A 26977-nucleotide genomic window follows, 5' to 3' on the forward strand; every position below is an offset into this window, starting at 1 on the left:
CAACAGGTAACACATCCATAAGTCCATGGACTGCACTGTGTAGACTTCCAAGCTCCCCGGATACAAATGGTATCAGTGCAGATGAAAGGAAGTCAAGAAAGCAACAATGCAGAAGGACTGTCTGGATTTTTTCACCAATTACGCAATTTGAGCAGAGATGTCCCAGTAAGCATCAGGTGAACATTTGGATGACAGATGGAGAGAAGTCAAGGAGTTAGTCATCTCATCTGCAGTTAGGTTTAAGAGGTTATCACAGTAGATGTTGCCATATGTCCCTCAGACAAGGCAGGCACTTACTAACACATGGTATTGAACTGCTATATACTGAATTTCTTCAGGGTTTGGGTGTGGTTCAGGAGGGACAGATGTTTTCTGTGTGGAGCCCAACAGCCTTCTATGTGAACATATACCGAGTGAACGCACATATGAATATTAACCAAAATAGAATCTCAAGTTTCCTTGAAGACTAGAGAGTCAAAAAGCTGTACAATTACAGGAAGTATCATGGGATTGAATGTGTCTGCACACATTAAGGCTTCCTCTCATCCCAGTCTGAGTGTAGTCCTAAAAGGTGAAGCATATTTATACCTTCTAACAAAAGGCATTAGAACCGTTTCAGAATTTGATGTCAGGGACTACTTATAGACAACATGTTCTCAAACTTTTTATTTATTTTTTGAACAAAGCTAATTTTTACTCTTTAAAATTATATTTGAAATTAGGTTTAGAGAGCAAGGCAATAGTGCTTGCTTCATGTTACAGGTCTGTGAAGAGTTAATTGATAAATCTGTATAGGATATTAATACAAACGATCCACCATGATAACTGAATTGTTGACACAAAACCATTTAGTGATATTACTGATAATCAGAAGGGTATTTGAATTCAGCACAGAAAGTACTGGAAAACAGGCTGCTCCCCATCCCTGAGCCCCTCCATGAGAATGATAAAAAATGGAAGAGTCCTGAAGTATGTCTCTCATCACGGAAAAAGGAACCTGCATAGTTCTGTGGAACAGCCAAAATTCAGAGAGGGAAAGCCAATTCCAAAGAATCACTGAATAGTAGCATAACTTAATTTGAAAGTGACCTCTGTAGATTATCCTAACAGTCTGCTCAGAGCTCATCTAACCTCTGAATTTGAAAATGTCCTTTCCAATTGAATTCTCAGTCTCTGAAATGATGGAGACTTCACAGCCCCTCTGGCACCTTGTTCCTGAGCTTGATCACTCTTGCCAATAATTTTATTTTTCTATCTAATCAGAATTTTCTTGGCTGCAGCTTGTGTCCATTGCCCTTGTCCTTTCACTGCACACTTCTGAGAAGAGGCTGTCCCTGCTTTTTCTAGCACATCTGACATTTGAACTTCACAACCTGCCAGCCCTTCTCCACCTCAACAAACAGAGAACAAACTTGCTGCAGTCATCAGATGAGACAGCCAATAGGGAAATCTTAGTTCCAAGTGCCAATCTCAAGAAATTGTAACCTGACAAAGCATGAGGAAATATAGGAGAAACTGTCAGATACATTGACCTTCAGGCTTCCTTTATGATGAAGAAGCATTAGTGGGTTATGAATGCAGTGCTTCTGTAGTCTGAACTCTTCACAGTTTTTTGTTTGTTCTCTTTTGTTTTTAAATTATAGAATAGGGTACATAGCTGTGAGTCAAGATAAGTTTAAAAATTTCAATCTTTTAACAATTGCAGACCAGGAAGTTTCTATGTAAAAAAATGTCCTGCAACAGAACACTCTTTGGACTAATTCTTTCTTTGGGATTTCTTTAAGTAGAAAACTGTGCAAAGCACCCATGGTTTAACTTCCAATCATGTGACAGAAGGTTTTCTAAACAGCTTTTCCTTGTAATCTCTTTATAATCTCTTAGCCTGGCTCCTTGGTCCTCCTACGCAACTCAAAATCTACCTGTGGAAATGTAAAACCCCCTCCTCCAACCCTCTTTGGTCTCTCACAATCACAGGTGAGGATGTCAACTCTGTAGGACAGAAGCCAGAGATGCTGGAAAACTGACACCCTGAAAATACAGGGTCTCCCTTCTCATGCCAGGATTTAGTAATAACTCAAAATAGGATAGAAATAGATAGAAATAATTGAGCAGAATACTGATCCTCATTTGTGATTAAAACTTAGTATGTCTGCCATAAGCACAACTGAATTTATTTTTAGTTTTTTGCTTTTTGCATTTAATGATCACATTTAACAATAAGGCAGCAAAAGAACACTACTTGGACATTCTAGTCTCTCTGGTTAATGTACATAACCTAAAGTTTAAAAAAACCAACTCAAAACAAACAAAACACAAAAAAGGCAGGCAAAAGGAAGATACTGATTTTTATGTGCAACTCATACACTACACTCTATACAACCACTTTCTAGTAGAAGTGCTAGGTGTCCGTTTATTCTACTTTTATGAGGAAGTTATAATAGCCTTATCTTCATTAATGGAATATAAACTGTACTGTTCTAGCACACAGAATGCTTTATCTCATGCTAAAGGCATTTTCTCTTTCCATATTGAGAGGAACAGGGTGTATTTACCTGTGCCTGCTTAAAATCACAGATAAACCAAATATGTGATGAGATTGTAATAATATGACTGGAAGAAGGTCACCTACCTTTCTGCTTCATGATGACCTGAAAAATTCTTTTTACTCTAAATTAATCTGACCTTTTGGAGGAAGAGACACAGCAGGCAAAAAAGCTTTTGCTAGTGGCAAAGATATCTATCCTAAACAGAGGCCAGTGAATCTACTAGTAAACTGCTTCTCTATTAAAGATCAACATGAAAGTGACAAAAAGGGCTAGACAAACAGGTGACAGGACTTCCAGGGCAGTGCAGGTCAGGCTAGAGCAGGGGCAGTCTCTTACCTGAGCTGGTGAGCACGCTCAGGGGGCTGCTGGAGGAGGTGAGCGCGGCGGTGCCACTCGGTGTGTTCTGAGCCGCGCTGGCCGCAGCTGCCAGGGCAGCCAGGTTCTGTAACTGCATGGCGTTCAGTCCTGCAACACAGGCAGCAATGCGAGGCTCTGCTGGCACTGCCACGGCACCCATGTGTGACACACACAGCAAGCTCATCACAGGCACCAACGGCAGTGAGCTTAAAAGCAACAGCCTTAACACGAGTCACCAATCTTTCCCACATTGCAGCTCCTTGCTATAACTGAACATCTTTTTCTTTCCCCAGATAGATGTGATTCTGGAAAAGGTCAGGTAGTCATTATGCCAGATGGAGACTCCAAAGGACAGACATTTTCAAGCAGTGTTCTCTCCAGTCAACAAAATATAGGTGTTAAGCCAGGGTCTGAGAGCTTGTGTGCAAGCTACAGAACTTGCCTAGACACCAGGCCAACAACTTCTCCCGCCCTCACGTCCTCCACACTCTTTGTATGTGGACAGCACTAACTGCAAAATTCCTTCATGAAGGCCTCACACCACAGAGGCTACAAAGGCATGGCTTTAACCCACCATCAGCTGAGCATTTTGTTTGGTTTGGTCCCCCTGGCAGCCAAGAAGCAACAGTCAATTGTGAGACAATTGTTAAGTGGCAACTCGTGACCACAGGATCAACCAACGTATGTGCAGGCTGGTCAAACCCACCAGAAAGTAAAACAAAACCTCAGGCATGCTGTGTGTAGGGAGCAAGGGACCCCTGTGTTTATGAATTTTACTGGTCAATTTATTAATCTGATTCACCTTCACTTTGAGCCACTGCTTCTGAATGAAACCATTTGGTCAGTACTGACTGTATTTTGCTCTCTTTTTCTGCCAGAGGATCCATTAGAATGGATCTCCTCCTGAATTTTAACCATCCTTTGGTAGACTAGCTCTATTTTTCCAATTCTGCCTCCCTTCACTTTTCCCTTATTTTCCATTTCTTGTCTCTACCTTTGATTATTTAAACAATTCCTCCTCTCTTCATCTGACTTCAGACAATCCCTAATATTTATTCCCAACATAATTAGAAACAAAACTAAATTAATCACCCTTCATTTAAAAACATCAGAACATCCTAAGCAGACATAGTATCTCATCTTTTGGATACTCAGTAAGACCTTGGGAGCAAAGCACACATCTCAAATAATTAAAACCTCAGTTTTGTAATTTAAGCATTAAATTGACAACATAAGAATGTGACAATGCATGATAGACAAATTGCTTTCTAAAGTACTTCTAATACCTTCAGTATAGTTTGTTTGGTTTTTTAAACACTTTTTCAATTGTTACGTGTTTGTGGCAGGATCTGTTTCCTTTGGCAAATTTAGTATCCAAAAGAAGTGGATTCTGCCTTTATTTAGATTCTCAAGATTCAATTGTAACATAAAAGCATAAACCTGAAGAAGTTTTCTATTTTGCTTTTATTGTGCTACAGAGCGTTAAAAGTGCAAGTGTTGGAGCTAATGAAGAACAGAGCAGCTTGTTCCTTACTGAAGCAGTTTGTCATGTGCACGCTGCACCTGTCCTCTTGTCATCACACTGTTTTCCCATCTGCTTTCAAACAGCGTTGAGATTAAATTTTGTCTGCAAAGTCTGGTAAGTGTGGGATCTAATAACCTACTTAATTTCTCTTTCTATGAATTTCAAGAAAGGAGATCAGCTGAGATATCATCAAGACCTTAAAACTACAACTTTTTTGGTAAGGAATCAGATTTGGAATAACCATGTAACACACTATTTATATGTCTGGATTTCAGGTTTTAAGGTGTGGTGGGTTTTTTTGTTGTTGGTTTTTTTTTTGGGGGGGGGTTATTTTGTTTTGTTCTTTAATAGTGAAGAAAGAATTACCCTGTAAACTTCTCAATCTCAGACAGTTATGCCCTTCCCTCTGCCCCAGTGCTTACTGCTGTACTTTCTTCTTTATTACATCCTGTTTTTAAGCAGACACAAGAGGCGGGAAAGGCAGGATCATGTGCCCAAGAAAATAATTTATAGATCATCCCCACACAGGATATCAGTGAAATGGTTTTTTAACAAAAGTTGCTTTTTGCACAGGTCTTGGATCTAAGAGCTCTGAAGAGGTCTAACATGAAAGAATTCAATGTAGCACACTGAATTTAGAATCAACTTCCAGTATAAATCAAAATTCTTACAAATGAAAATGTAACACTTTGCAAACACCTGTAATTGTTACTGATGGGTGCACCAGCCAACACAAGTCAGATCCACAAAGACACTTTTGGATGAATTTCTGCACAGAAAGGGCACATGATACTGGCAATTCCATTACACTCCAGGAGGCAATTTGAAAAGTTGAAAGTCTTCAGAATTAAAATCAAAACTATAGATTTCTCTGCCAACAGAAGAATTTAGAGAATATGGTGAAAGGAGTTGCTAACATGTGTTTTATTATTCCCAACGGTGTGAAGACAAAAGGGACAACCAATTTACAGCTCCAGGACTGCTATACTCAGTGAATATTCTGACTAGTAGCCCATAACAAGGAATTTGGCTCTTATCTATGAAGCTGATTTCCCCTAAAAGTAATGGCACAATGAACTGTAATTCAAATGAATGAATAAAAGAATCTGAATGAAGCACTAGCTCACATTCCTAACAACAATGTATTTCCAACATAAATGCTTTGTTCTTGGGTATTGAAAATGGGAAAACTAAGAATCCAGAATCATTGAAAACATGTGCATTAGAAAGTGCCTATTTCAAAAAACAGCTCTTCACATATGCACCTGTTTGGATGAAAACAGGTGCATATGTGAAGAGCTGTTTCTTGAACAAATACAAATACAACTGTTTTTTGAACAAATACAGAGAGCATTCTTTTTGCTACCCATAAGGGAAGACAATTTTAAATGCCAGAGGTTGGGGAGATACCACCACTTACCTTGGGGACAATAGTTAAGTAAGATTAAGAAGGAACATCCACACTTGTAGCAGAGTATTCCTGTCATTTCAAAGGAGTAGGCAAACACAGGACTACTTATTTAAATGAGATTAAAATGCCTACAGCCTTTTGGCTACTTTGTCTACCCTTGTTCTCTTTTGTTTGGCACTGAATTTGTCTTCTGGTTGAAGAAAACTCACCTCCCATTGGGTGGAGGCTGCTCAGTGTGTTCAGGTTCCCAGATGAAGCAGCTGCTGTCTGCTGAAGGAGCTGCAAATAAAGCTAGACATTACACCAAAAAACAAAACAAGAGTGAGAGTGAGGGCTGGCTCTGCTTCTGGGAGAAACTGCATCACACCACAGCCAGAGCGCCGTCACAAATGAATTCCCGCAGCCCATGCACCACATCACAGCAGAGCATAAAGAGAATTCCTGAACAACACAGCCAGAGCACCACTGCAGTGAAGCTCCATGTAGCCCATGCAGCACTTTGCAGCCAAAGCAGCAGCACAATGCTTTCCTCACTCAACATCAGCAGTGCTGAGGGAAAATTATAGCCAACGCACAAAGACAAAACCAGCAGAATCAGTAGTGAGAGAATTCTTATTCAAAGCACCTAAGGCAGGATTCCCAACCCTAAGGATATGCTACCTCAAAACAGACTGTACTGCTGACACTACCAGCATGGGCCAAATGGCAATGCCAAACCAAAATGAAAGAGCCACCAGGAGAGGGAACCTCCTCTACTCTCCTTATGCACAGCAGACATAAAATACATTTCAAGCTTTAGCTCAGAAGATTTTTAGAGATCTCCAAATCCTTTTTCTATTAACTAGCTGTTATTAAACAAATTCCAATCTACCAAAACTAAAAAAGTAGTAAGAGAATTGTCCCATTTCAACTATACACCATACCAAGAATGAAATGAAATTTTCCTTTTCTGTTCCTCAGACTTAATATTACATGAATACAGTTGTCAGACCTACTCTGGCAACTCTCTTGAACAAAAGCATATCAGTTTTTGAAAAGTTCATCCTTTAGGAACCCAGCAAAATCAACTGAAATGAAACTACAGTCTACCCTCTGTTACATCATTTTTGCTGAACAGAATAGCTCCTCTCTATTTTCTGTAGGGTTTGCTTTTATTTGGTTGGTTGTTGTTTGAGTTTATTTACTCTGCTTCAAATCTGATCATCCTTTCTATCTGGACAGTACCAAGTACTGTTCCAGGTTTCACTGGAAGAGGACGACAGAAATAAAGGAAAATTATAAAGGAATACAAGAACTATGTCATCAGATAGACGTGAAAAGGGCATTTATATGGTAAACATTGAGGCAATACTATATACAGAAAAAGCACATTCTACAGAATGCAGGAGAAAAACCCAAAGTTTCAGTAACTAGGGCTACTCTGACTGGGGCTGAAATCCTCCTATAAAAGTATCCCAACTAGATGAGAGCACATAACACGATTTCAGCCTTCTGATACACAAAATGGGGATTAAGAACCCAGCTGCTATCTTCCAGGAGCCTTCTAAAAATGAATATATTAAACACTGCAAGACAGTCATACACTCCAATTCCTGAAGAGATGAAAAGAACCCAAATCAGAAACTCACTGCTAAGTACTGGGGTCCAAGTGTGTTCAGACCAGCCAGGTTTCCCCATATTGAGGCAGCACTGATCTGTTGCATTTGTTGCTGAAGTTGCTGAGCAATTCGTTTCTGCTCTTTGTCCTTCTGCGTGTCTGCAAATTTTACAACAATGGGAGAAGAGCAACCCTGCAAATAGCAATTCAAACAATTACATACTTGCTATCCCCAGCAGTCACAAAAATAATGAATTAAGACCCAGTCATTGGAATCATTCCCCTCCTCCTCTATGCATAGATACAGACATATATATTATATATATATATTCAAACAGAAACTTTCATCAAAGGTTCAAAATCTTGTTTGCTTTTAATTCTGTTTTGTATTTTAGTATTTTCTTTGCAGATGAAGCTTCTATCTCCAACTCTAAAAATAGAGCAAAACAAACACAAGGGGTCCAGGAGCAGTTTTTGTGAAGAAACACAGAACTGCACTTGTCCTTCTCTCTGCTCTCTAGTGCCTGAAACTCCATAGTGACTGCCTGACAATTACACCTGCTCCTGACACCCACTAACTTGTTTTACCTCCATGGTTTGTGCTTGGTGCATTGCTTTGATTGCTGTTTGTGCCATGGCTCTTGTTGTAAAAGTCACAAATGCACAACCTGGGGAAAGAACAAAAAGGAATCAAGTTGTTCACTACCTCCACAATTATTGGGATGAATACAGGAATGAAAATGCTTACTGGGTAGGGAGGAGGTGTAGGTGGGAATCACAGAAAAAGCTCAAATGCCAGGCTGAGTTGCAAAAGGCAGCATCCAGCATCCTCAAACTGCCAAAAAAGCTTCTTGCTTTGCTTACCTCGGCTCAGGCCGTCGGGGCCCCGTAATATCCTGCATTCTTCAATCTGCCCAAAGGGGGAGAACATCACTCGAATGTCATTTTCATTGCACTTCTTGGATATCATTCCAATAAACAACTTCCTATCTTCTACTGCTAAGGAAGCAAAAGATAAAGAGTATTACCAGCAAATATGTGCTTACTAGATCTTGGGACTTCTCTGTTAACAGCAGTTATTTCCCTTGTATTTAGGATATGTGCTTATCAATCCAGATTCCTGGTAATGGACTGTGTCTTTAGTTCAACAGGATGCATATGAGGTACTTCAATTAACCTGACAGATGTTTTATGATTTTATGTTTATGATTTGCTGATTATTTTTAGCCTGTTAAGTCTGTGAACAACAGACATGTTAAAAAAGGAAGAAAAAAAATATGTCAGATTCAGTACTTCCCTGTATCTCTTCAGTTCTACGTGAGGCAAGGCTTGAATGTGGTTTATTGTACTACTTTCATTGTCTTTCCTCTGCTTATTCTATCTTTAGACTACCAACATATACCTAACTGCACATAAACAAGCAAGTGAACTGTAGAAAGCTTCTTTTCAGCCTCATGTCAATCACCTAAATTTAGATATGCCAATTTCCTCATGCTCCTCTCTCAACAGTGGAAGCAACAGCAGTTGCTAAAACTGAACACTTTTACTTCTGTTAGTGATAGGCCCATTCTGATTGCATCAAAAGCACAAAAATAACACCTCAAATCAAACCATGGACTGTGTGGTACTGTTTCTTGGCTCTAAATACTGGTGCTATTAGATATATTAGAGTTGAAGAATACCTTTCAGTGGGCAGACCATTTAAAATAACTGGTTCAGAAAGGCATTTCCCTTCATTTTTCAGTTAGTTGTTACTAATGTCAGCTAAAGGTCACTTGAGTGAGTGGGGTACATCTAAATTCAGAGCAGATTTTTATACTCTTGATTGACTTATTTAAGGATGCTGATCACCTCTGAAACACCTCCTTTTAAAGGATGAAGTGAATTATTCATAATATCACTTGAAAATATAAAACAACATTCATCACAATATAAAATGATGAATACTCCAGCACATTTTGAAGCTTCAAAAAAGTCTTCTCCTGTGGGGGACTGAATATATGTATTGTTATGGAGAGAGTCCCTGTAAGATCTGTGTGGGTCCTAGTTACTCCAAACGAGCTACAGCTGCCAAGTCCTTAGTTGGGCAGCAGCTGTAGCTCGTGAAGGTAACTGGAATAAATAGGGGTGGGTCGAGAGCCCAGGAGGGGCCCCTGAGAAGACACACGAAGGACTGTGCTGCAGAGAACAACAGCTTGGTGCAGTATGGGACTTGAGAAATATGAATTCAACAAGAACACAACAACTGGTGACCCCGACGTGATGAAGAACACACAGCCAAACATTGAGAGAAGGTATGGGACCCCCTGATATTATAGAAGAAAGGACAGCTGAGAGCTGTGGCAGCCAGAGAGCTGGGACTTCAGAATATCATATGGCCTTTGAATTAAGGAGCTGTAACAGCAGAAAGCTGTGAGAATATGGCCTTTAAGGAAAAGAGCCTTGGAACATCTAGGGATTTGTATGTATCTAAGACAGCCGAGACGTGTGGCAGTCTGAGAGCTGGGACTGTATGTGTATTATAATTGTATAATTGTTAAAAGAAAAGGGGGCAAATGTGGGGGCCTGAATATATGTATTGTTATGGAGAGAGTCCCTGTTAAGATCTATGTATTGTAAGATCTATGCATTAAATAAGTGGGTCCTTATGGAGAGAGTCCCTGTAAGATCTGTGTGGGTCCTAGTTACTCCAAACGAGCTACAGCTGCCAAGTCCTTAGTTGGGCAGCAGCTGTAGCTCGTGAAGGTAACTGGAATAAATAGGGGTGGGTCGAGAGCCCAAGAGGAGCCCCTGAGAAGATACACAAAGGACTGTGCTGCAGAGAACAACAGCTTGGTGCAGTATGGGACTTGAGAAATATGGATACAACATTCTCCTATTCAATGCTATAGTGAAGGGAAACCAACTTACTTGTTGAGTCTTCTATGATGCTGGAAAGGAAGACACCAAACTATTCCTGCAGACATGACTTTAATTGGCCATTAAATCTTAATGTTGCACCCAATTCATTTTCTGGTCTTAGAGCAGAAAGCTGCTTTCAAATCCTTTTAGCAAACCATTTTAGTTCCAAGAGATCCAGAATCCCTTGTCTTGGTGGCAAGTTCAAATACTCTCATAACTAATGCTTTCTTATTTATTGTTGTCACCTTCACTTTTTATTAACACTCAAGAGTTAAATAATAGCCTCAGAAATAACATCCTAAAATTCCACTGAATACTTTTTTAAACTTTCCATTATTTTCCCAGGATATTTGTATGTGTGTTTCTATGTAATGTAAGGTCATTTTAAGTTTAGAGAACCTATTCTGTTCTCCTCCCAAAAATACTTCACAAGAATGACTCCTTTCTAGATATATTTACACAGGAACGTGTCCTGTATACCCATGGAGGAATCTGCAGATGGAATTACTCCTACTATATGTCACCCATACATTCCATCTTTTATTTTTCTATTATATTAAGGGGTAAACGTTCTCAAACCAGGACTATCTTTTCCATGATGCAACACAAACTACTGCAAATGAAGAAAATAAAATTTGGTTGAGCCTAGAAAGGCTGAAACTATAGGATACTAAATGCTTTCTTTGCTTAGGTTGCAGCAATACAGATACACACATATTTGAACATCCGTGTATGTAGGTACATAAAGGAAAGGCATTTCTCACAAGGAAATGCATGGATAAATGATTGTTTACCCAGTGGTAGATGAGAAACTCTTAATCCATCTGAAGAAATTCTTAATCCATCTGAAATGGCCCATGTGCAGAAATATTCAGTTTTTCTTCTCTACTGAACTACTGTTAATTCTCAACCTCTCTTGTATGCTACAAGAAGTATTTTTGATTCCCACCCCAGCTGCAACAGACTTTGCTTCACATTGGATGAACACATAAAAAAGCATTTCTAGATTTCATAAAATCATAGAATAGATTGGTGTAGAAAGGACCTTAAAGACCACCTAGTTCCTCTGACTAGACCAGGCTGCTTAAAGCCCCATCCAGACAAGTCTTGAACACCTCCAAGGATGGGGCACCCACAGTTCTTCTGGGTAATGTGTTCCCATGTTTCACCATCCTCACAGTATAGAATTTCTTCATAAAATCTAATCTAAATCTCTTTCAGTTTAATACTGTGATCCCTTGTGCTACCACTATACTCCTAGATAAACAATCCCTCCACATCCTCCTTGTAGGCTCCCTTCAGGTACTGGCAGGCTGCTAGAAGGTCTCCTTGGGGCCTTCTCTTCTTCAGGTGGAACAACCCCAACTCTCTCAGCCTGTCCTCAAAGGGGAGGTGTCCATCCCTAGGATATCCTGATGGCCCCTTCCCTGAACATACTTCCCAGGTCCATGTCTTGTGCTGGAGGCCTAAGAGCTGGATGCAGAGCAATAGATGGGGTCTTACAACAGCAGAGGGAGAACCACTCCTCAACCTGTTATGCCTCCTTTAGCTACAGCCCAGGATATGACTGGTTTTCTGTGCTGCAAGTGCACACTGCATGTTTATATCTATTTTTTAGCCACCAAGTCCTTCTCAGGGCTGCTCTCAATTGACTCATCACTCAGCCTGTATCCATGTTTGCAGCACCTTGGCCTTGCTGAACTTCATGAGGTCAACACAGGCCCACCTCTCCAGTCTGTCAAGGCTCCTCTGGATTGCTTCCTTTCCCTCTAGGGTATCAACCACAGCACTCAGCTTGACATCACCAATAAGCTTGCTGAGGATGCACTTAATCCCACTGCCCATGTCCCCAACAAAGATTTAAACCACCTTAGTACAAAGAAGAACTCACTGGATGTTTCCCTAACTGACAACATGGTTCTACCACAAGCAGCAGCAAGAGAGATACTCTGAGTCATGGAATTTGAGAGATACCACTCACACTACCTATTATTTAAAAACACACCTTTCTGATTTCACTTTTTTTCTTTTAAAAAACCAGGTGTCCAATTCAAGACTTCATCAAAAGCTGTTAAGCAAAAGGGAAATCCTCAAGTTTCCTGACTAGCCCAAATGATGACACCAAACTGGGACTTTAGTAAAGCTTACCATTACTCTTTTCGCTGTCAGCTGGTTTCATCTGGATAGGATGGTGCATCTGAAATGTAAAAAGATTATTTAATCCTAGATTACATCCACTTCATACTATATGGAATACATCCCATAACAATTGTGAAAGAAAGAAATTATAGCTTAAATTGCCTCAAGAGAGGTGCATATGTAACACTACAAAATTCCAACAAAAGGCTTTCCTAATTATATGCCATCATTCCTCCTCAGAGTATTATAAAAGCCATTTCCACCCACTTCACTGCCATATCATTCTTTTAAATACTCCAAAATTCCCATAAGTTCTGCTATTATATAGACCTCATAACACTGATCTTTTGAATAGGTTTTTTACAACATTATTTCAGGGCAACATAATGTGTTTGTGCTTCAGTGGTGCTGGAGCTCAGAGAAACAAGACAGAGTTGTGAAGAAAGCAGGGCTCTGCTCTCACCCCTGGGAGGATCTTCATGTTGTGAAGAGCATTCTGTGCTTCTAGTGCAGCTTTACGGGTATAAAATGTAACAAAACAGCACCCTGCAATTGAAACAAAATGTTAACGAGGAATGAACACCCAATCTTAGAGCGCTGTACAGAAATTGCAAGCCCAACTTCATACTTCCAATGCAAAATGTATGATGAGAAGAGGTTAGGTGCTGGAACAGGTAGGTGCTACTGTTTGTGAAAGTTTAAGAAAGATTTCCAAGTGTAATAAAATAGAATATGTTCAGAACTAACCCAACATCCCATTAAAACAAGTGGATATATCTGTTGGCTACTTCATTTTCAAACTCAATTATTTCCTTGTACCGAAACCCTACCTACCTTCATAGGAAATATTGCATATAACCAAACTGCAAATGCAGGCACAAAAATTAGTAATATTTACAAGTATTTGATTAACACAAATGACCAAAACCCCAATTTCATATTTATCTGAAATTGTGTCCCATTCAGCCACATTTTGATCATATGACATCATCACAGTGATGCTCTGGAGCAACACAGTATTACTGGATGTTCTGCTTTGCAATTATAATTCGTACTCCTCAAGCATCTCCATCACTGCTGAGCTCTAAAAAAATTATGATTTTTCTGAGCTCAGCTAATGACTGGATCACAGTTCAAGTATAATTAGATAAACACACTCAAAGGTTTTATAAAGTCTGGGCTTGCATGCATATCTGGTCCCACAGAGCTCTACAGGGCTGTTTGAATAAGCATACAGCTAAGACTGCAACTATGTGAAAGTGGCTGAAATCCCAAGTCTCACAAGAGAAGTACAGAAGTTCTCACCTTTGCTTTGAGGAGGGTTTTGGCTCCTGTCCCGCAAGACATTGATTTCATAGACAGCACCATACTGTTCAAAAAGTTCTCTGAGATCCTTCTCACACCAGCTCCGTGGGACTTGACCCACAAACATTTTGATAGCATCTAGATCAGGTTGGTCTGGGTGATCCAGTGTGCCATTCATTTTCTTTGCACTAAGAAAAACCAAACCAAAAAATTCTGGTTTATATCTTACTACAAATTCTAAACAAAAGCATGCCTATGGCAAAATTAAAGAAAAATTAATTTTCTACACATATATAAATATGTATGATGAAAATATACATATAAAAAGGAACTCTTGCACATTCCCAGTATGCATACCAGAGTACACTCACATTTATGGGCAAGCTATGTACTTTGAAATGAAACACACTCTACACAGCTGTTTAAAACTCTGTTCCCATAATGCAGTCAACATCTGGGATTCAGGATACAAATCTGCTGAGATAACTGAAAACTAACACTAGCTCAGCCATGTAAAAAGAAACCAGAACTTAAAGGAACCTAAGCTCAGTCTACCTACAATCTACCAAAGTTATCAGTAACCAGCGAAAATGACAGAATGTTATGACTACATTTTTACATGAGACTAATTGTAACTGTTTCCCAAGGTGAAGATCCATCTTAAAACAGAGAAACAGAATAAACTGATCCAATGGTAAGTTTCTTTAAAGGTTTACAAGGAAGTACTTCTTTGTGAAACCAGGAAGCTTTCAACAATAATTGGCAAAACGAGACTTAATTTGTACATGAAAAGGCTGGGATTGGACAATCCAATTAGTCACAGACTGAATCAGGTTCAATAATGTCAGGGTTCTAACAGAGAAAAAAAAAAAAGTAACTTCTTAGACTACAACAACATGGAAGTTTTAAGTATGGGAATCCTCAATAGGTTCCAAGGCATTCTGTCTAGCCATATGAGCAGTTTACACCCTAGTAATAAAAGCTGTGTTATGCTCCACCCAGCCAGCTGACAAGTCCTTCACTGCTCCCTGTATTGACTCCTCATTATTTGTTAGGTGCAGTGTGATGTCTGTTATCAGTACCCCCAGCCCTGTACACCAGAGCACCCCTCCCTGCAGAAGTCTGACTGTAACAACACCCTATTGCAGCTATAGTGACTAGTTGGTTGAAACTGCTGACCAATCCCAGCATAATCTAGAAAGGACATGGGGAGTGGAACAGCAACTATACAATGATTCCCCCCACCCCCAAACTCTTTGCTGAAGGTGGCCTTCTTCCAGAGCAGTCAGTTCTCTTCATCTCTGCTTTGCTCCTTTGAAGACAGTTTGAATGGCTTTTTAACTGCACGATAGTAAACAGTATTCCTCACTGTCCATCTGAAATCGCATTTCTCCCTGAAAAGAATTTTAAAAAAATCCAAGCCCAGTACTGTTTAGTATTTTTCCCCATCAATACACTGCTGTTCAGAACCTAAGGAAAAAAATGATGTTAGGGAAAGCTCATAATTTTATAGCTGTATGAACAGACTTCAAAAACCACAAAGCTTATTACTAGAAGGGAAGAGAATAATCATAAATGCTTTCACTCCTCTTCAACTTTCCACTCAGAAAGGGTCAGCACCTCTCCAAATAGCCAAGGGAAACAACACCCTTTACAAACATGTAAACTGCCTCTTTTTCATTTCAGTTAAGAACAACTGGAAATTGTTTATCCTATCCAATAATAATTTTCAGCCCTGCCCTCCATGGGTAGCTTCAAGAGCACAAGATGGCTCCTGTTAACTGGGCAACTCTTAATATGACCTCAACAGTATTCAAGGAATATTTTACTCCTAATTAAAAGGTTTAGTCTGGAGTTATTAATAGGGAAGAACAGAAACAGTTCTTCCCACAAGTGATTTCAACAATCCATGTTATAATATCAGTACCTGTAGCGTACAATAAGCAGTGTCATCAAACAGCTTTATTCCTCCTTAGTCCTTATCACCACAATTATCAGACCATTTTCCCCCCATCTTCAAACCAACATCAATCTTCCATGACCACTAGGATTTCTTCAAGAAAACAAACTGCAGGCTGTCCTATCTCTCCTTCCTGTCCCCCTCTGTCCCAACAGACAGCAGGGCCTTGAGACAGCAATTCCAGCTATCATTTTAGTTAGAACTTAGACATGAAGAGAAAATACTTACACAGGGCTTGCATTCAAGGAACAATGGTCCACCATCATCTCTGGTAGGAAATCCAACTTGAACGCGGCCATCACCTCAGTCTCTGACAAACTCTTAACACTAAATCAATGTACTGCCTAACCCCCCAACAACACCACTTCCAAAAGTCCTGCAGGTCTTAACACTCAGCCACACAAAAAACACTCAAACCACAGAAACAGAAGCTCAGGGAGACCAGCAATAGACACCACAGAAACAGGCTGGACTGGGAAAGGGACATGGAATCCCAGATTAAAAAGGGGATGTGACCATGTGAAGGGAGGCTCAGCTTAGTACACAATGAAAATGCTGATGCACTAGGCTTGTTTTGTGCAATTTTCCCTGGCGAAGCAGTACTGAGTGCACTGTCAGATAAACAGAGTGTCAGATCCATGAAGATAGCAATGGGTAACAGAGCAGAAAGAATACAAACTCCAGCCTTTCCACCCCCAACTAACTCCTTGTCTCCCAAAATGGCAGACCAAGGCCTTGAAGTTCAGACAAGCACTTTCCAAATCAGCAATACTAAGGTTTGAAGTCAAGAGGTTTCTTCACCATAAACATTTTTAATAGCTGATTTCACTCTCTTCCCCTTGTGCTTTACTATTGACACTCTCAACTTCTATGGCACAAAATGCCAATTACAATTTTTCTCCAAATCTGCCAGAAAAAAGGTCAGATTATTCAAAAATTCCTTAACAACCACAGAACATCAAAACCGAATCCTTTTATAGAAGTAAAACATACATTGTTCTGGAAACAATACTTTGCCTAAAAATCCAGATATACAGCGTCTATAAATGACCAAGAAAGGGAAAAAACTCAGTGATTTACAGAAAACCATTTTATAGTCTTTGAGAACACTGATCAGAACACCTCAGCTGCTTCATCATTAAAACACATATAGCACGTTGATCAAGGAACTGTGAGATGCATCTATATATGCAATGCAGGTTTCTTGTTAAATCTCCAACACCCAAACTAATGGGGAGATAATGTGGATAAAACTGGATACACTGTGAAATGCAGGAATATTTGACTGAATGGAGTGAGTGCCTCAGTGCAGAGGCAGCTGAGTGTGTTGGAGCACTCCAGGAGGAATGGTTAATTGGAGTCTAACATGAGACCAGCAACCCTTATATATGGTTGTTATAACCACAAAATAACCTCTCAGAGCATCAAGGACTGCATGCTGGAGCAGCTGTGATCACATCTTTCTCCTGTGTCAATGGTTGCAATGGGTACTTGCAGTTATTCTGGCCAGTATACATAGGTTTATTTAAGCTTGCACAGTTACAGTATGTCAATTGTTTTTTTTCATAAATAATGTTTCCGACCCCTGAAAAAAATTTTTAAAAGCGAATTTTTCTTATCTTTTGCTAGCAGTGAGGTTAATTTAAAGGAGCTAGGCCTTGTAATACAAAGAGATATGCATACACTGCAAAATAAGAGAGGACATACATTTCTCACACACCAGATATTCAACAGTAACTACTTCATGCATGCTCTTACTATGTGATAAATGCAAGAAAGCATTCTCTTTAAAGAAAAAAGTGTAAGCTATCTGCTAAGCACCATTGTTAAGAACATGCAAATAGGCATTAGGGAGCACCGGTCAATTTTTCAGCTTTCAATAAATGAAATTGCTCTGTCTACCTTTAGACACATATTACAGGCTTCCCACTTGAAAAATGCCATGTTGAGTAAAGTCCATCATATCAATAATATTCAAATGTTAAAATGATCCTAGAGCCCATTTCACGCATTTGTCTAAAATGAGACTGCAGAGAAAAACTTTTCAGGTTTATGTGATTAGAACAGATTACAGGGTGTGATTCCTGTAGGAGATGAATCTATAGACCAACACTGTAAATTCTGGCCCTATCCAGGAAGACCAGAACTCATTCCTTCTGGTCTTTCATTCATCTTTAGCTTTTTACATCAGCCAGTAAAATGCCTCAGCTGCCATGCTCACTGTAGGTTCCATGAAAGACAATGCTGGCAACACATTGTCTAGAAAATGGGTTTTAAAAATGTTACTGAGATTGATTAGAAATGTTACTGAGATTGATTCACTGAAGAAAATCACTACACCATTACAATTTGATCCTATGCCCACCCTTTCCCACATCCCTCTGCTCCTCAAAATCAAGGTCCTATCTTCTTGTTCCATTAAGACAAAACTGCAATGCTATAGGCACAATTTGTTGGAAAGGAAGCATTAATACTAGAATGGTGAATAAATACCTGAAGATATGTTAGGCAAGACTCAGTGTCTCTGGGTGCCATACTTCTGAAGTAATGATGGCAACTTCAGTGACAAAACAGTGTACAAGCGGGTTTGGTTTAGTGTTATTTAGCTGAAGGCTTCAAGCTAGTGAAATTAAAAGACTTACAGACTTCACTTGTGAAAATATCAAAAGGAGTGGAAAAACATGGTATTCCACTGCACAGAAATAAGAATTAAATGAGGAAAAATAATTTCTTTGAAATTAGAAAAACACAAAAGTTATCCTAACCATTGCTCACAAAGAAAAATAAGGGAGCTAAACACACTTATTTTTTGCTCAGATGTCAAATTCCTGCTGGCTTCCAGATCCATTCTTTGACTGTTTCTATTCAAAAGACAACAGAAACAATGTCTGAAATTCCAAGCTCCATGGATTGCAGCTACACATTTAAATGCTGTGCTCATCTGACAATATGAACATTAAAAAACTTCTATGTACTATACATTAGATCTCAATTTTTACACTTCTGAAGCCCTAGATGATGCTGCAGAATGTGACATTATATGTGCTCCTCAGAGACTGCAGAGTACAAACATTGAAAGTTTTATGCTTTTTAAATTTCCAGAATTACATCATATCCCAGGGCAAAAAAATTGTGAAAATTCACCACAAAACCGAAAATCTTCTATCATATTTTCTTTCCTAAGAAAGCCTAGTTTTAATGAGTAATTAACTCTGAAAGCTGAAGATAATACCACCTTTTATTTGATACATTCTGTACTCAGACAGCATACACAAATCTGAAGCTGAGGGACTACTGGCATGGTGAGAGCAAGCTATGGGAAAGGATGTAGGCTATGGGGAAATCAGACACTGTGAAGCTCTGAAGGAGACAGGTCCTAGAATAAACTTCCCCTTGTATTATCTGTGCATATCCAGATTCTTACAGTGCTGCTGAATTGCAGTTTTGTTTTTACACTGATAGCCTCTAGGTTACATGCATCAAAATACAGCAGTTGCTTGTCAATATTTTGTTTCATTGTTGATCGTGTAAGCATGTGGTCAGAATGTTTTCTGCTTGTGTTGAAATCCAAACTGTCTCCCCATGCCTCACTGGGTACAAAAAGCCCCTTACCTAGTTGCCAAAACTGCAGTTTCTTCCTCTGCCAATCTCTTTGACTGTTATGCACTGTGGGTACACAAATTTGACACATTGAGAATATTGAATTTACCATCAAAATACATGAAGTTTTTGGGCTGCCTACAATTCAGATTTATTTAACTGAAGAACATTTTATTGATGTGAACTTTGGTAGAAGTTCCCAGAAGATGGTGAAAAGGGATAGGAGGGGAAGACAACTGCCTTTACCTTGGAAATACCAAAGTTTTGTGGTGCTCCCTCTTATGCATTTATCTGAGAACAGATAAATGAGATATAGATGCAGATGAATTTTTACAAATCAGGTAAATAAATTTAATTCTAAAAATAGATCCTACTATAAGCTTTTTTCCCCCCTTCTCTTCCTCAAAATATTTCTGGGGAAAAATATTTGAGGTACATCAATACATTCCTGACCTACTTCTCTGGCTTGTGAATGAAGTCCTGTAGCTTCTACTTCAATTAACTCTGTGAAAGCTCAAAAGGAATGAATTACGAACTTTTGTCTGACTGAAGAATCCCCAGGACTCCCAGCTCTCTGCCAGCAGATGAAACAGCAAGTCACCCAGTTCTTCTGGCTTGCAGAATGAGGCTTTCTCTGCCTAAGTACTCTTAGAAAGAGAAAAATGAAGCAGCAGCTAAACATACCCTTTTTGATAGTAGAGAAAAATTGTAGCAGTAAATGATAGAAAATTTATTTTGAAAAGTTAGGGATTTTTTTTCTTGAAAAAGGAGATGAAACTTTGCAGTGAAGTGAGGAAATTTGTTATTCTAATTAATTCTAAACAGTGAAGCTTATAAAAAGACAGACAAGAAACACATACAGGTACATTTTTCTCTCAAATTATGGGCCTCCTCAAATACATATGATTATCTTTTCTTCCTGCTATACAACATACACTTCACACAGAATCTCTGTGAATGGCAATGATAGGCCTAGATCATACCAAAGAGTGGGAATTTGCCTATGCATTTGTGTTAGGACAAAACAAACCAAACTATGTAAAAAAAAAAAAAAAAAAAGAATTGTCCTGTTAAAAGCTACTCAAGAACTGAACTTGATGTAAATGCTCATTAAAACATCTGCACTATATTCAATTGCTTTAGTAAGTAACAGTAAATCCTCCCCAAAAGGTCCCCCAACACCACAAACTACACAACCAAAAAACCCAAACCCCACACCTCTGGACTTGAGGAAATGTGACAGCACAGACAGCAACCAGTATATACACTTTCCTTTCTTTTTATAATGCCTTGCAATTGCTTTCACAATGCCACCACACAACTGATGAACAAATTCAATCTGTGATATACTCAATATCTGGCTCACTCCTGAGGACAACTTACACCAACTGGCAGACAGCAGCTCTGCAATATGAGAGCTTATCTACCAGGAACCAGGTTACAAACATCTGTCCAAATCTGAGAAACCAAAAAAAACCCACTCCAAACTGCAACTGAGTCCTGCTCTGCCAGTGGCTGCTACTGACAGCAATTTTAAATGTGTCTAATGAGAACTTGGAAGAAGCGGAATTACCATTCTTAGGATCCTCTTATAACACATGTATGAAGTCCACTAAGTTTAAGGAAGTGGCCTACAAACTTTTCCTCTCATTTTCTGATACACTGCCTCTTCACCTGCTTGCCTGTAAGGGGATGCAGGATTGTGCTGTGAATATCCTGATGGGGCTGTGGCTATTGGAATTCTGCGATGTGAGCAGCCCACAGCTCTGCAGACAATGATCTGCTGCTCTAGGACAGAACAGCTGCATGATGCTACCCTGAGTTTTACTTTCTTAGAGCACAGCTGAGAGCTAAGACAGCAGCAAGAGGTTGCTAACCCAGTGCTTGATCTGCTGCAGCTGTGTCTGCTCCTTCAGTGATGATGCTACGAAGGCTTGCACAGGCATTACCAAAGAGAGAAAAATGGAATAGCCTGGCCATGAGACTGCCTCCTGACAGGGACCTAAAACATCCATCTCTGACCATAAAATTTCTCATTACCCTATTGTCAATATGGAGTATGAAAGCTGACAGCCTTCACAGCATTACCTTGAGGTATATCCAATTATTCCTTCCAGAACCTGTACCTATTTTTTCTTTTTTACATAAAAAAAAGTCCAAAGAATTTCAAATACCTCAGTCTGCTACAGTGCAATGTACAGAGTGATAAAAAACTTCAGTTAGTATATGTGGATTTTTCCAAAGGCATACAGTGGGCACTCACCCTGCTTTCAAGGACATTATTGTGCAGCACAAGGACAGTAGACTAATACATTAGCTCAGTGAAATAAGGAAAAATATGCCTATATGTAAGTAAAATCTTCAAATTAAGACAATTAAACACCAAAGAGAATATGAAGTTTCTAGGAAACTATCTCCATATACCCGTTCCCCAACAATTACATACGTACATTCATCTTCATAGAAATATAAGAAGAGGTACCTGGATTGTTTTCTTTACCTTATATTGTAATATATTTTCTTTTGCTAGCTTACATTTTGTAATTAAAGTTCTCAATTGTTACCTTCAGAACAGTGATCTGAAATTTATGTTACATTTCTGTCTTTCCCTGATACATTTTGTTTATTTTGCATATTTCTGTGTCTTTTTCAGACTACGGGAATGCAGAGAGAGTTTTGAATGCAAATCGTAGTTGTGAATTTAAAACTAAGGCACAGGACACAGGAAAACTTACTGTGATGCAAAAAAGACAATAAAAGCCTGGCTGAGAAGACACTGTATTAAAGGTACCAGACACAAAGCATATAAGAAAACAAACTGCTAAAAGACCAAATAATAAATCTGAAGCAATTAATGCAGGAAAACCCCTTAAAGAACCAATACCTGTAGAAGAGACAACAACAAGCCTTAATGCAGGTTCCTTAGAAAAATTAATTTTGTCAAATCACAGGCAAGGAGAAAACATCACATACTTAACCCTCTTTGCAAGACATTTTACAATTAATAATTGATATCAGGAAAAAGCATTGATGCATCCCAGGGCAATTGCTTTTAAAGCAGACATGTACAGGTTTCTTCCCCTCATTCTGGTGTACTAGTTCTAGTATATGTTCTAGTATACTAAAGACATTAAAGCTCTTTATCCTTACCTTTAGATTCTGGTTTGTTTTGTTTTTTTGTTTTTTTTTTTAAATAAGTATATGTGAAATGTCTATTTCAGGTACTGCTTAAGCCCTACAGTAAGGATTGAAAAGAAAATATCACTTTAAATTTGTATTTTTTTAAGATACCCAAACATTCCAGTAGTTTGATTTTGAGCAGCATTTTTAATTTTTCTAATCACATTGCTAGAACATAAAAATTCTTACACTTTGCAAGAGACAAAAAACTATGGAAACCTTAAATATCTAAGAGAGATCAGAAAGACCTGTAGACACTTTGGCACTGCAGACAGAAAAAACTTCTTGAGAAAGTAGGAAAAGTGGCTTGGTCACAACAATAGTAAGAGGAAATGAAGGCAGCTGTATGACACAGGAGACAAAGCAGGAAATGAGTATAAGAGGAGAGGACACACATTTCTACCCTGTGGAAGGACAGGGGACAGGATGCAACAATTTAGGCAGTGGCAAGGTTTGAGTTTTCCCCTCGCACCCAATAAGTTTTTGCTTATTGACTGAATTCAGACCCTAAGACAGAAATACAGAAGGCATATCACACTTACACTTCAATGCTCAAATCTTTACTGAAAGAGAATAAGAATAATGCTTGGAAGCAATCTTGTGCTGAAGGCAAGGTACAGATTCCATTTAAGACTGTCCTTGCTCTCTTTCTCCTAAATGTTGCCTCTGAGTTTGGTTTGGTTTTGCTTTTTTCCTTTTTAAGATGGATATAGCTGAAGGTAAACTCCTGGCCATCTTTTTGTGCAAGAAACAATCCTGCAAGCAATTCTATGGAACAGAAAACTTTGTTTCAACATTTTTTACCTTGTCAATACAAACACAGTACCTACAAATCTGGTTTCAGATACTCCTGCATTTTTCTGTCCTCTCCTGTACGACATGAATCTGAAGCTCTGTACTTAGTCAAAAAAATACACTGGAAAAAAAACGTTTTGCAATCTCTATAGTATTCACCAGATTTTTAAGGACTCTTAAATCTACACATTTTAGGACAGTCTTCTGACACTGAAACAGAGCCAGAAGTTATTCCTCTAGTAAGGAGCTGGAAATCCAGTCATTCTTGGAAAGCTCTCAATACTCTGCTTGTCCTCAAGCCAAACATGCCGTAAAGCATTACAGCAGGCAAGGCAACTACATTTACACAGAGAAGGCTGTGTGGTTGCATATTGGGCCCAGGGGGAGTAACAGAACCAGCTGTACAATTCCAAGACAATACCATGTACAAAGATCGTTATATTTTTATATTTTTTATATTAACCTGCAGGAGGAGAATCTCTGAATCAAAAAACACTTTTAAGTTTATGGCAAGCAACACATTTTGTGGATATGTAAACTACAACCTTAAAGTAAGAACTGGCCAAAGTCACTTTATTTTACTTAAGAAATGTAATACGTTATCTTAACTCAAAGGAACAAACTACAAATTATTATTCTCCTTGCTGAAATGTCTTATAAGAATAAAAGTTTTAAATGTGTCTAAGAATAGCACTTAGACACATTTAAAATCTTTTCTGATAGTCTTTTATTTTCTTCTTCTGAGTTTCAAGAGCCCTTTTGGACTAAAAGCAACAAGTCTCAAGTTTCAGTGTCCTTTGCGGCCACCGGAACAGTTGGACAAGCCATTTTGAAGAGTCCTTTAATCTCAAATTGTTTTTATGAATAGCACCAGATACAAACAAAAATCAGTTAATATTATACTACAAAAATAGTAGTACTTTTGTACTATTATCTCTCTCATTTCATTTTATTCAAAGGAAAGCTTTTTGTTGCATGTTACCCAAAGAAAGTTGAAATGTAGCCTAGACAGAAGCTCACAGTTGACTGGGAGGGTCCAGTTGACTGGAAGTTAGCAAATGTTACACTCCATTTACATGAAGGGTTAAAAGGAGGATCTGGAGAACCACAGGCCTGTGATCCTGACCTCTGGGATGGGGAAGGTCATGGAGCTGATCATCCTGAGTGCCATTACACAACATGCACAGAACAAGCAGGGGATCAGGCCCAGCCAGCAGGGGTTTCTGAAAGGCAGGTCCTACTTGACCAACCTGATCTCCTATGTCAAGGTGAGCTGCTGAGTGGATGAGGGAAAGGCTTGTGATGTTGTCTACCTGAACTTCAGAAAAGCCTTTGACTCTGTTTCCCACAGCATCCTCCTGGACAGGGTGACTTTCCATGATGTGAATGGGTGTACTGTTTGCTGGGTAAAAGCTGACTGGAGTGCTAGGCCCAGAGAGTGGTGGTGATCGCAGTTACATCCAGCTGATGGCTGGTCACCAGTGGTGATCCCCAGGGCTCAGCACTGTTTAATCTCTTTATCAATGATCTGAGTGAAGGGATCAATTGCATCCTCAGCAAGTGTGCAGGCAACGCCAAGCTGTGTGGGAGTGTCGATCTGCCAGAGGATAGGAAGGCTAGGCAGAGAGATCAGGGTAGGCTGGATCCACAGACTGAGGGCAAGTGTGTGCAGCTCAACAAGGCCCAGTGTCAGGTCCTGCCCTTGGGTCACAACAACCCCAAGCAGCGCTACAGGCTGGGGGAAGTGGGGCTGGAAGGCTGCCCAGCAGAGCAGGGCCTAGGAAGTTGGCTGACAGCAGCTGAACATGAGCCAGCAGTGCCCAGGTGGCCAGGAAGGCCAATGGCATCCTAGCCTGGATCAGCAACAGTGTGGCCAGCAGACCAGGACAGGACCAGGGCAGTGACTGTACTTGCCACTGGCAAGGCCACACCTCAAGAGCTGCACCCAGTTTTAGGCCCCTGACTACAAGGACACCAAAGGCTGGAGCACATCCAGAGAAGGGCAGTGGAGCTAATGAAAGGTCTGGAGCACAAGTCTTACAGGGGGAACTTGAACGAGCTAGGGTTGTTCAGCCTGAAGAAGAGGAGGATGAAGGGAGACTTCTCTTTACAACTACCTAAAAGGACGGACGTTGTACTGAGGTAGCGGTCAGTCTTTCCTCCCAAGTAACAAAACCACACAAAAAGGCCTCAAGTCATACCAGAAGAAGTTTAGACTGGATATTAGGAAGAATTTCTTCACTGAAAGTGTTGTCAAGTATTGGAACAGGCTGCCCAGAGAAGTGTTACAATCTCCATCCCTGGAGGTACTTGAAAAATGTGTAGATGTGGGGCTTAGGGATAGGTTTAGTGACAGACTTGGCAGTGTTAGGTTAATGGTTGAACTCTGTCATGGCATCATGTCAAGAGTCTAGTCTCTGTCTAGACTCTAGCCATGGAATCATTAAGGTTGGAGAAGACTCTTAAGATGACAATCTACAATCTTTTAATGCCCATTTTTATCTCCATGCCAAAGATTTCCATTTTGGAAGGGGTTCATATCTCATATGCAGAAATTTTACTTGAACACAGACATGTTTCAGCATGGTACATGTGTATATGACAAGAGTCAATACAGAGGTAGAACTGACTCCTTATCTTAAAGCAAAGCTGAGTCCTCCTTATTGTTATTCTCTGTACCAGACCAGAAGCAGAATGCCATCAGTTTTATTCTGATGTATATCTCTGTATATTCTGATATATATATCTCTGTAGTGTGGACCATGATGAGACGTTTCATACTGGAACATATACAAACAATTTTATATACCTTTATTAGGTGTTCAAAAAAAGACTCCATCCTCTTCCATTTGGTCACCTTTCTTATTCACATTTAGGCAGATGAATTCAACTTTGCTCTTAAGATGAGAAACCACGGATCTTGCACCAAATCAAAGTGACTTATTTTCATCAACCACAAACGTGGTGATTATCTTGCTATTTAAATATCTGATTGTTTTGTTATTTAAGTAATCCAAATATATTGATTCTGGATCTGGGTGGAAAATCCCATGAGTTTGAAAAACTAGGCCAAATCAGTTTAGTCTGTCTCAAAAGATGCAAATTCTTCAGAAAAGAGACACAAACATAATGATCAGTATTCTCTCTTGCCAGTCTTCTGTATGGTCCTAATGGACAGCAAAGGAGCAGGAAGCACAAAGTACAGAGCATCAGACATTAGAAAAGAAGTTGAGTGCTTTGCAATGCACACAGTGCCTGGAGACAAATGTCCTCAAACTGGTACTTCCAGACACAGAGGTCAGTCACCAATTCTCTAAAAAATCACTTGAAAATGAAGGTGATCCTGGATTTCTTAAACCAACTTTGGATCTTTCTAACCTGATGAGTAACATATGGAGAGACAGGATATCCTGCACTTTAAAGACGATTTGTTTTTCTTTCTGATATAGACATAACCAAATCCTTCCCAATATATTTATGAAAACAGTAGGAAATGTCTGTCCATAGCAAAAAAACCAACTCTTTCCTCAAGACAATATAAAAACCTAATTCTCTCTGGTTGTCTACAGACCAAAACACACGTTAAATATTTCTGCCATAGCAGAGGTAATTCATGGGAAGAAACATCACCAAATTTCAGTTGTGGTGATACTGATAGTGT

The 26977-nt window shown here is 39.4% G+C and overlaps 1 protein-coding gene across 20 annotated transcripts in view; it reads right to left on the bottom strand.

Annotated features, from left to right (window-relative positions):
- The window catches only part of CELF1 (CUGBP Elav-like family member 1), a 59730-nt gene that overhangs the window by 15379 nt on the left and 17374 nt on the right, over positions 1–26977 (bottom strand). For 10 of the 20 annotated variants that reach the window (XM_064714285.1, XM_064714283.1, XM_064714301.1 and 7 more), the window contains 8 exons: positions 13782–13969; positions 12940–13022; positions 12486–12534; positions 8301–8435; positions 8025–8104; positions 7468–7629; positions 6049–6130; positions 2883–3011 (listed from right to left, as the gene is read on the bottom strand). In XM_064714285.1, coding sequence (XP_064570355.1) covers positions 2883–3011; positions 6049–6130; positions 7468–7629; positions 8025–8104; positions 8301–8435; positions 12486–12534; positions 12940–13022; positions 13782–13959 — 898 coding nt within the window. In that variant the 5' untranslated portion in view covers positions 13960–13969. Of the gene's footprint in view, positions 1–2882; positions 3012–6048; positions 6131–7467; positions 7630–8024; positions 8105–8300; positions 8436–12485; positions 12535–12939; positions 13023–13781; positions 13970–19353; positions 19366–26977 lie in introns of those variants that run through there. The other 10 variants (XM_064714294.1, XM_064714293.1, XM_064714298.1 and 7 more) reach the window with 4 other exon arrangements.

This window comes from Zonotrichia leucophrys, chromosome 5, assembly GCF_028769735.1.
Source record: "Zonotrichia leucophrys gambelii isolate GWCS_2022_RI chromosome 5, RI_Zleu_2.0, whole genome shotgun sequence".
NCBI classification, from domain to species: domain Eukaryota; kingdom Metazoa; phylum Chordata; class Aves; order Passeriformes; family Passerellidae; genus Zonotrichia; species Zonotrichia leucophrys.